Below are 10412 nucleotides of genomic sequence, written 5' to 3' on the forward strand. Positions count from 1 at the left end.
CCCAATTTATCTAGAAACTATAAAAACGCTGTAGTTGAATGAGTGACTGTCCTCTCTCAAGAGTATAGCTGAATTAGTGGCGTCTGACATCAGCAGAGAAGACCTTGGTTTGCACTTTCTTTAGAATAATAAAGTTATAAGAAACTGATTCTTCGATTCTGGGAATTTCCCCTCAAGTTCTGACTTTCTGACATAAGGACTCACTTTAATATTGGGTGATTCTACACAGCAAACAGTTCACGTACGATGTGCGTTAGCGCCCTAGTATGTCCTATAAGCAAAGAAATGAAAAGTTATGGTTTGAAAGTTTAAGAGGCCCTTAAACATAATCTGGGCTTTTTGTCCCCACAATATCTAGACTCACCAACATTAACCAAGTGTCGTTTACCAACTTTTAAAGGGCTAGCATGATGTCTCCATACTGTATTTATAAGAAGGGGAACGGTGGAAGTTTTATAAAGCGGCAACAAAATGAAAATGCTGCTGTTGGATGGTGTAGATGCGACTCTCTGGCCAGCCCCACAAAAGAAAGCACAAAAAAATCAAAAATAGCCAGAAACTAAAAAACTATCGTTTAAGGGGAAAAGACTCAATGTGTCAAAACAAAACAACAAAAAACAAGGAAATGCTTTAAAATTTAATTCCAAAACATCATTTCTGTCATTTACTGGACTCTGCCTCAACACATCTTTATGTAACAGCTACACACTCCTGCTTGTGCACACAGAAAAGCCATAAAAATTGAACAAACCCGTGTTGGGTGTTCTCTGCAACACTGTTCCCAATAATAAAACTTAGAAAGGTACTATTACAGATGGTCATTGCTTTGCTTAGATGTAGATAAAAATGTCGGGGTGTTAATATGGAGAGGGAGGCAGCTCTGTGAGATCTTCCTATGCATCAGGTTTGTGGACCAGCTGATGTCCACCTGCCACAGGCTCCATTCTGTACCGATGACATATGAATATACAGATTCATCCACAACTTAAACTCTCTGCTAGAGGACCATAATGCCAATATTTAACATTTTAATGAGAACACATTAGATAACCAGCATTATTACTGTAATCAGTGTCATTATTACGTAACAACAGGCTTTGTTTTTTTTTTCTTTGCCTGCTGTGTGGTTTGCAGACAGCAGTGTTGGTGCTCTTTCCTGGTTGCAGCTTTATTGTCATTTATTACCTGAGGTTGATGGCTGGTTCAAACAGTTGCTAAGGTAATAATGAAGCTTTATTGCTCCTCTCATTACGTTAATGCTGTCTCATCAGTTCTTTGTGTTTCCTGTTTCTCGATTCACACACTATGGGACAAAAAGCTTTGAGCAGGCAGATACTTTGCTTTAGTTTCCAACGCATATCACTGCTGTTTTTAATATCAGATAAGAACTAAACATGTACTGAGTATGTGCACAACTCGGTATGTGCATCATCACTTAATTGTTTGTTTATATTTAATATTATTAATGTGAGTTAGCCTAAAGATCTGAATAATGTCTGAAATGTCTTTTGTTCAAGTTACTGTGTTGTACTTTAGTATGTGCCTCTGCTCAGTACGCCACTTAAACCCCTAAACTCTAAATACATTTTAAACCAGAATTCTGTTCAATAAAGACAAGTCATTTCAATATTTTTCAATAATTTATTTTTTTTAAATAATTTAGTTTATTTGCTGGTATGTAAAAAAAGACAACAGTGATATAAATATTATAATAATATAAATTAAATACCATGTTTCATCTTTGTCTGGTAAAAATACAACAAACAATTTTACAGGAAAATAAATACAATACTAATAAATACAATTACATGAAATACTAAACATGTCACAGAGATTACAAAATTGACAAAGGGACATTGCACATCACAACCAGAAAAAAGGTTTGTCTAATTGAAAAGAAAAGTGCTTTTTCCACTTCTCCTGCCCTCCTGTTTGTTTGCCAGTCTGTTAAACTTTCATTGGACTTTGCACTCCAGCCTTTATCTCAACAGTCCACGTTAAGGTGTTGGCCTCCATCCTTTCTCCATTTTCCTTTTTTTCTTTAATCATTTTTCATCTTGGAAGAGATGACATTTACAGAATATGTTCATCCATCGATGAACATCCACTACGATCTCTGCATCGGCGACAGTGCCCTGCTTCTACCGCCATGTCTTCCTTTGTCTTCTCAACCCTTAAGACAAACACTGACAGTCCTTCAGTGGCTCATGGAGAGATTTCACGCCAACTTCTCCTGCCAGGGCTGCTTGGTGGACTTGGTGCTTGGTTTGGATTGGAACACCAGGTCCCTGTAGGCTGGAGAGCGGAGGAAGCGAGGGTAGCAGTCTTTGGCCATGAGCATATAGATCTTGTGCTGGGCCAGGTCAAAGCAAGAAGGTGAGGGGGCCAGCATGTTGGCTTTGGTGATGTCACGAGTTTCATGGTCAATGTTAATCTAGAAAAGAGCAAAGGGGACAGGACCATGTTAGTGTTGGGTCTTTTGTTCCCATGACTTCTACATGACTGTAGTTATGAGAACAATGCTAAGGAAATTGGTTTTCTGTTGAAAAGGAGTGTTTTTCCCGGTCCTCATCGTATAACATATGAAAAATCATGTTTGAGTCTTTTGTTGTTTTTCTTACCTCCCGGGGGGCATCGCTGCAGATGAATTCATCATAGATCTTTTGTGCTTTAGCAGGTAGCTGTGCAAGAGACTTGGTACTCCTGTAATCCTCACAGGCAAAGTAGAACGCAATGTTCTCCTCACTGAACTCAGAAACCAGGAAGGCTGTGAAGGCACACAGTCCATCTGAGGAAAGAGAGGAAATCTAATTACTAACAGCATCTAATCGTTCCACAGAGACTGCTTGTGTCTGGAAGTGTGTACCGTCATTTACTGGCTGTTGCATTTGTGTTTTGTTCATTTGAAAATGCTAAAATCTAACTCTTTACTTACATTTGCTGGACAGGAGCTTTTCAAAGGACTCCTTCCACCTAAGACATTCCTCCAGGTTTGGCCTGAAAAAACATGATGATGATTCAATTAAACTCAGAACTTCAGTCAAGCACAACAATATTAATTGTAAAATGAATTATAATATATACTAATATGTTAAAAACTCTGTGAAGCTTACTTATTTTTCCCTGTTTTGCAGCAGGATACATTCCACTTGGGTTTTTGCAAAATGCTGCCCAGCCTTGCTTTTAGCACCTTGGCCCTGTGAGGAACAGAAAGCAGTAAAATTACATTTTTCATAAGATCACACTGCAGTAAAATGCAGCACATAAATGCACATGAAGTCTAAATTCATCTAAAATCATCTACAGCACCTCAAATGCACACACTCAGATGCTCAAAGATAAAGCAGCTAAAGTGTCTTCCATATTCTTAGAAAAAATTAAATCCCCAAATTTCACCCATGTAGGTGTTTCCATGAAACTTTCTGTACCTTTCCAAGCAGCAGGTAGGCAGTGATGCTAGTCCCTTACACATAGCAGCAGGTTAAAGCAGGCAGGGGTGATGTTTCACTTGGCTGGTAGATAAATATCCGTTTGGCAAAGCTCAGTATAGGAGGCGAGATTATCTGCGTGTCTGAGCAGACACAGAGGTTTTATAGTCCTTCCTCCACTGCCTGGGATGTGTCATCAGCCCTCTCAGCCAATCACAGGGAGGCAGTGTGTGTGTGTGAGAGAGAGAGAGAGAGATGGTATTTAGGGGAAGATATGCAGGGACAAAGCTGGAAAATGACTGTCAAATGATAAAGGCTGATGATATTTAATATTATGTTTTCTTTGCATCTCCCTGAAAACATCCTACAGTGACAAATTATTTACCCACATGAAACAAGAAAATAAACATCCATCCACTGTGGAAAGTATATGTGTCAGCACTGTGTATATATTATGTGTGCATACAGAGTCAAGACAGTCAGCCTTTAGGTATTTTGGAATGACTCTTCAAAAAATGAATCATTAAATATGACTTTTTATTTTTTCCCCATATTTTGTATTTTAGTTAGTTTTTTTTTTTGTTATTAAAAATACATGCAGCTCAACTTTGCATTATGCTAATACAACTTGGTCCAAGACAAAGCTTTCCTGCAGAAAGTATCCCTGCTATAAATACATATTTTGATCAATCAGTGTGCATTTAACACATCTAATCTGCTAATCACACCCTGTGTGAAATGAACTCCATCGCTCTTTGTCCCTGGTTTGTTGGCATGCTTTGCACAAAGGCATAATTGGAGGAATGGGCAGGTTTGCTAAAGTACCTTTCTAGCGGGAAACAATAAGCCTCAGCCTCTTTATGGGTGTGATAAAAGTGTTCATTCCAGCAAATGATGGGAAAGAAACATGGTATTCATTCTGTTTAATTGTGTTACTGTAAGCAGGCTGGATACACAGCCAAGTGCTCAGCACAATAAAGATGAAGCAAGACCAGGTTCCTTATCTGTGATTTGTCTGTCATATAATTCACATTAAAGGGACATTAGACAATCAGAGGTAATACCTTCCTGATGAATGATAATGTCTCTAATATATGCACCACATTCACAGCAGACTTTAGCTGACATCTTTTAAAAACTCAGGTTCACAAAACTTGATGCTACAACAAAACCTCAACCCACTGGAACAATCCAGAAATTAGAGCAATAAAAAAGTACCTCCATCCATTAGTTCCCATATTACAGTGGAACCCATTACATAAGTCTGTAGCCACGGGCATTTGGGGGGAATGAGGACTCTGACAGATCAAATCAGCTCTCTTCATGGAAACTTTACTCCCCTATGATAAAACAAAGATTGTTGTGTAACGTCAGCTATGTTATTAAATCTGATGTTACTTAAGTCTTAGAGTTAAACGTTTGAATATCATCAGACAGATCCTTCCCAATGACTTTGGTCATTTTTTAATTTAAATTGCTGTACGTTTTCCTGACAAGCAAACTTTGCAGTGATGTGAGTGATGACTGAGTTTCAAAAGTGGAGGGAGTGTAATGTTAGATGACAGGAAATATGTGAATATAAATATTCACATACTGTGTCCTACCAAAAATCAGTCCTTTAATCATCATGATGTTTTCCAAAACCTATCTAGACCTGATCCATAAGGATGGAAGGATGGATGAGACCAACCAGAATGTCATTACACTTAGATAATAGTCATTTTCGAAGGTCACATGGGATGTCTGGGAAACCACAGATGAAGCCCTAGGACACTTTAGTCCAGACCAAGGATATGGTCAGGCTGAAAAGGCAGCGATGCAAAGGGCACTGGCTGTGATACACAATCATTCAGCAAGAGTGTTCACAATGTACTAAGAGAAGACAGCACTGATCGGATTGAGTCAGCTAGTGCAGGGTGTATGGCCCTGGCTGGGAAGAAAGGGCCATACAACTGCATGGGGATTGCCTAACCTATCTGGATTCATTGTGCTGGGGAGGATTTAATTGCACCATTTGTTGCCAACAGTGAATAAAAGGTTGCCTGAGAAGCCTGGGGGAACCCGGCCACCCACTCACTTACTCATAGTGTGATGTCAGCACACTGCTGCACTTCAATCAGTCCCGATGACAAAGCAGAGTGACGAGGAAATCAGAGAATAAAGGGCGAAGGTGTAAGAAAGACAAGAGGTGAAAAAACACTCTTAGAGAAGCCTTCAACATCTAATTTCTCCGATTCTGGTGATTGATATGTGAAATCTAAACAAGAGAGACTTTCATTCTGAGATCAGTTATTATCTGGTGATGGCAATAGTTGTCCTTGGAAGGTAATGCATATTTTACACTGATTTTACACCTTGCTGGATCGTTTTATATATGGACTCTTGTCTTTGGACTATCCCTGTTTTCATGGACTTTCAGATATGGTTTTCTTTCCCCGTGTGATCCTTGTCCGTTTTCCGGTTATTGAAATTTCTTGTTATTAAATCGTTTGCTCCTAATTCTGTGTCTGTTGTGTTTTCTGCAGTTGTGTTCAGACGTCCTGACAGTATCATATGTACCTACAGGCCATAGGAACAGACAAGCATGCAGGTGTTCAAAGCTGCACATTAAGTGCTGGATTGTTCGGCATGTTTTTAACCTATCTCAAAATTGATCCTGGTATAAAACTAAACTATCACATTAGAGATTTTAATGATTAGATGAAACACAGGACAGTTTTTCTGTGGGCAACATTTGAGGCATGTACTCATTCCCTTTTTGTTTTTGTCCTACTTATCAAAAGGCCTTTTTCAGAAGAACAGAGAAAAGTCTAACAGTTTATCCTGAATGTGTAAAGGTGAATATTGACTAGCAGCAAAGAAAAAGTGCATCTCTGGTCAGTTCTCTGATAAATCAGAAGTGACATTTACCTGTATGGGTGAGTTTCAAATGAAAGGTCACATCTCACACCTTGCTAGCGTTATCACCTCCGGCACAGAATGGAGGCTGAGGCCAACGGAGGATACTTAATATAACGGGGCCTTACTTTACCTCAACCACAATCCTATTCATATAATTTGTATTTGAGCTGAAACCTTTTACCTCATGCTACCTAACTTTGAAAGTTATTTTTCATCTCAGGAAGCCTTGTGAAGACCTTTCAGTTTCATTTGCTCATCACTGGCTCAGCTGTGATGGAGAGAGCGCTCATCTTCAACTCAGTGTGCTCCTTTCACAGTTCACCTCCATCTGGGTTATTCTGCAGAGATGACAAAGCAGCAGGGATGTTGTTAGATTAAATGACAAATCAGATGAGCTGCCTGATACCTCGCTTTCACCCCACACTCACAGCCAGAACAGCCTGGGACAAGAACAACACCAAAAGGCAATAACACAAATAACTGATGGTAAATTACACCCAAACTGTTGTTAGTAATCCTTCCTTTTGAGGCAGAGAGCTTCCCATTAGCACAGAAAGTAGGTCAGTGAATTCAGGAAATTAGTCTCTTCTGCATTAAAGGATTAGAATTAGAGAATTTAAATCTATCATCACTGATAAGCTAATGACATCTGACTGGAATAGACTGTAACACTACCCTTTTAAAAACATTATTGGTTTATGCTATTTTTTTCTATCCTTGATGCAATCAACATATTAAGTCGTGGCAAAGTTTAGCTTTACTTTTGGATAGGGGGCTACAAACAGTATGATCATTTTGCAGCTTGTATTTCTATGGATGACAACACAGCTGAGAGACTATTGCACCCGGAAGGACAATTAAGCTCCACATGCAATAACAAGGAGGTAGCACTCCTTTGTTTCCACACGAAGCATTAACCAGCTGTTAGACTTAACCTGCTTTGTGATGCCAATCGCAAATCACTTGCACAATAGAGAGCATACACATTAGGCTGCAGAACAAACATGCTGAGCAGCTGCTCTGATGACACACTTCAACTTACTGTAAGTGCACAAGTTTGAATGTGTGAACTACTATGTTCTGCCCAGCTAATGGTGCATGTGTACAACATCACTGTGAAGTCAGTAACATCGAAATGGAGACCGATGTTAATGCAGCCTTGGTGTGACTGTGTGTGAGGAAATAATGAAAACACTGAAGAAGTTGTGATATTCCAGTAACACCCCTGTGTTTTCTGGCTACCTGTTTGTTTGCCTTCACGGCCTGTATGTGTTGGATGGGAGAAAGTGGAATAGGCAAAAAAAACAAAACAAAACCCAACATCCTAGTCTCAGGTCAATGCCACAGGAAGTGTCTAATGTTTCCTGGCATTACATGGGCTTGTTTGTTTTTTTGTGAAGGTCCCTCACAGTGGTGACTCAGTAAAGAGCGGAAGGGAACCTGAAAGCCCGTATAAATGAATGAGTGAATAGAAACACTGCAAGAGAAAGATGAATTGCTGGAATCATTTGAAAAAAATATTTATGAAATGAGAATCCAAACAAAAGAGATGGATATTGGTTCAGCCTATTTTGGTTCAGATGTTTGTGTGGTACTGTTTTAATTGAACACTACGAGTGAAGTATTGCCTGATTTAATAGTACATATTCTCATATACGCTTGAAGAATAATACACTTTGATATAACATCTTTGATTAATGGATGTGTGTATATGTTAAAATCAATGTATCAGTGGAATTTCATGGTTAAAAATTGCTGTTTAGTTTTCTGAAATTTGAATATTACAGTATAGTATCATCATTATGTACACATAACTGCATTATCTAGTGCTAAATTACCATGAAACAATAATGTTCTTAGGAACGTGTAGGCTTACAAAGCTTTCCTACAATATTTTATTTTAAGCAGTGGATGATTTGGCACGTCTCACCCGACTCTCATCACCATGAAGTTAAACTGAATACAGGGCTCTCTCCTCTCTCCTCTCTCCTGTCTCCTCTCTCCTCTCTCCTCTCTCCTGTCTCCTGTCTCCTCTCTCCTCTCTCCTCTCTCCTGTCCCCTGTCTCCTCTCTCCTCTCTCCTCTCTCCTGTCCCCTGTCCCCTCTCTCCTCTCTCCTCTCTCCTCTCTCCTGTCCCCTGTCCCCTCTCTCCTCTCTCCTCTCTCCTGTCTCCTCTCTCCTCTCCTGTCTCCTCTCTCCTGTCCCCTGTCCCCTCTCTCCTCTCTCCTGTCCCCTGTCCCCTCTCTCCTCTCTCCTCTCTCCTGTCCCCTCTCTCCTCTCTCCTCTCTCCTGTCCCGTCCCCTCTCTCCTCTCTCCTCTCTCCTGTCTCCTGTCTCCTTTCTCCTGTCCCCTGTCCCCTCTCTCCTCTCTCCTCTCTCCTCTCTCCTGTCCCCTGTCCCCTCTCTCCTCTCTCCTCTCCTCTCTCCTCTCTCCTGTCCCCTGTCCCCTCTCTCCTCTCTCCTCTCTCCTGTCCCCTGTCCCCTCTCTCCTCTCTCCTCTCTCCTGTCCCCTCTCTCCTGTCCCCTGTCCCCTGTCCCCTCTCTCCTCTCTCCTGTCCCCTCTCTCCTCTCTCCTCTCTCCTGTCCCCTCTCTCCTCTCTCCTGTCCCCTGTCCCCTCTCTCCTCTCTCCTCTCTCCTGTCCCCTCTCTCCTCTCTCCTCGCTCCTCTCTCCTGTCCCCTGTCCCCTCTCTCCTCTCTCCTGTCCCCTCTCTCCTCTCTCCTCTCTCCTGTCTCCTCTCTCCTCTCTCCTGTCTCCTCTCTCCTCTCCTCTCTCCTCTCTCCTCTCTCCTGTCCCCTGTCCCCTGTCCCCTCTCTCCTCTCTCCTCTCTCCTGTCCCCTCTCTCCTCTCTCCTCTCTCCTGTCCCCTGTCCCCTGTCCCCTCTCTCCTCTCTCCTCTCTCCTGTCCCCTCTCTCCTCTCTCCTCTCTCCTGTCTCCTCTCTCCTCTCTCCTCTCTCCTGTCCCCTGTCCCCTGTCCCCTCTCTCCTCTCTCCTCTCTCCTGTCCCCTCTCTCCTCTCTCCTCTCTCCTGTCCCCTGTCCCCTGTCCCCTCTCTCCTCTCTCCTCTCTCCTGTCCCCTCTCTCCTCTCTCCTCTCTCCTGTCCCCTCTCTCCTCTCTCCTCTCTCCTCTCTCCTCTCTCCTCTCTCCTGTCCCCTCTCTCCTCTCTCCTCTCCTCTCTCCTCTCTCCTCTCTCCTGTCCCCTGTCCCCTGTCCCCTCTCTCCTCTCTCCTCTCTCCTGTCCCCTCTCTCCTCTCTCCTGTCCCCTGTTCCCTCTCCCCTCTCTAAAGTAATGTGCTGTTATTGTGATACTGTATACGAGGAGCGTTCACACTCTGGATTAGAATGAAAGTAATAATGACCAAGTTAAAAGAAATTTAATTGAACTCTTAGATTAACACATTTTAAAAGCTGGAACGATGCATGCCAGACTTGAATGTCTTGGCCCACCTGAATATAACCTAATGTACCAAAAGTACTAGAATTTGTGCTTGAACAGTTGTGATTTTCCCTCAGGTCTCTGAACATTTGTGAAGTGGTTGTATGTGGTCTCTGTGGGAGTGCCTCTGCCAGTGTGCATACAGGCGCCTCAGGTTACTCATCTGTCTCATCATCCTCAGGGGAGGAGAGGAACAATGTGCCGCAGGCCCAGCCAGATGCTCACTGTGGCTGTTAAACAATAACTACTGCAGTGTGCTCCCCCTTGACCAACACTATGATGTATTACCACTCCCAAGGGGCTGTTTAGACAGAGGTCAGCCAAGCCTGTAATACGAAAACTGTCCTGAGGTCCAAGGTGATAATTGCGGATGTTCATTACTTAATACTTAATAACAGAGATTACCTTATGTTCCATATGTTGTTCCCTTTTCCTTACTTTAATGTGGTCGAATTCTTGTGATTCATAATTGAAAATGTGAATGAAAACAGAGCAGTGTGTGCACCATAAGTGTGATCGGCACAACAGTAGAATCCGCTCAGCCATTAGATGTCAGCACACTGAACATACAGGAGCAGGATCTGATTGAGACCAGCCATGTTAGCATCTCTGTTTGACAGTGCCCCGCATCTAATGCTGACATTGCTAAC

The 10412-nt window shown here is 42.0% G+C and overlaps 1 protein-coding gene across 1 annotated transcript; it reads right to left on the reverse strand.

Annotated features, from left to right (window-relative positions):
* Positions 1-1635: 1635 nt before the first annotated feature.
* On the reverse strand, positions 1636-3553 carry rgs16 (regulator of G protein signaling 16). Its single transcript, XM_026323471.2, has 5 exons — positions 3429-3553; positions 3114-3197; positions 2936-2997; positions 2622-2788; positions 1636-2434 (listed from the first exon to the last, which is right to left on the reverse strand). Exons 1-5 carry the CDS (start codon positions 3470-3472, stop codon positions 2219-2221), a joined length of 573 nt encoding a protein of 190 aa, XP_026179256.1. The 5' UTR covers positions 3473-3553; the 3' UTR covers positions 1636-2218.
* Positions 3554-10412: the final 6859 nt, after the last annotated feature.

Source organism: Mastacembelus armatus, chromosome 4 (genome assembly GCF_900324485.2).
Source record: "Mastacembelus armatus chromosome 4, fMasArm1.2, whole genome shotgun sequence".
In the NCBI taxonomy this organism is placed as follows: domain Eukaryota; kingdom Metazoa; phylum Chordata; class Actinopteri; order Synbranchiformes; family Mastacembelidae; genus Mastacembelus; species Mastacembelus armatus.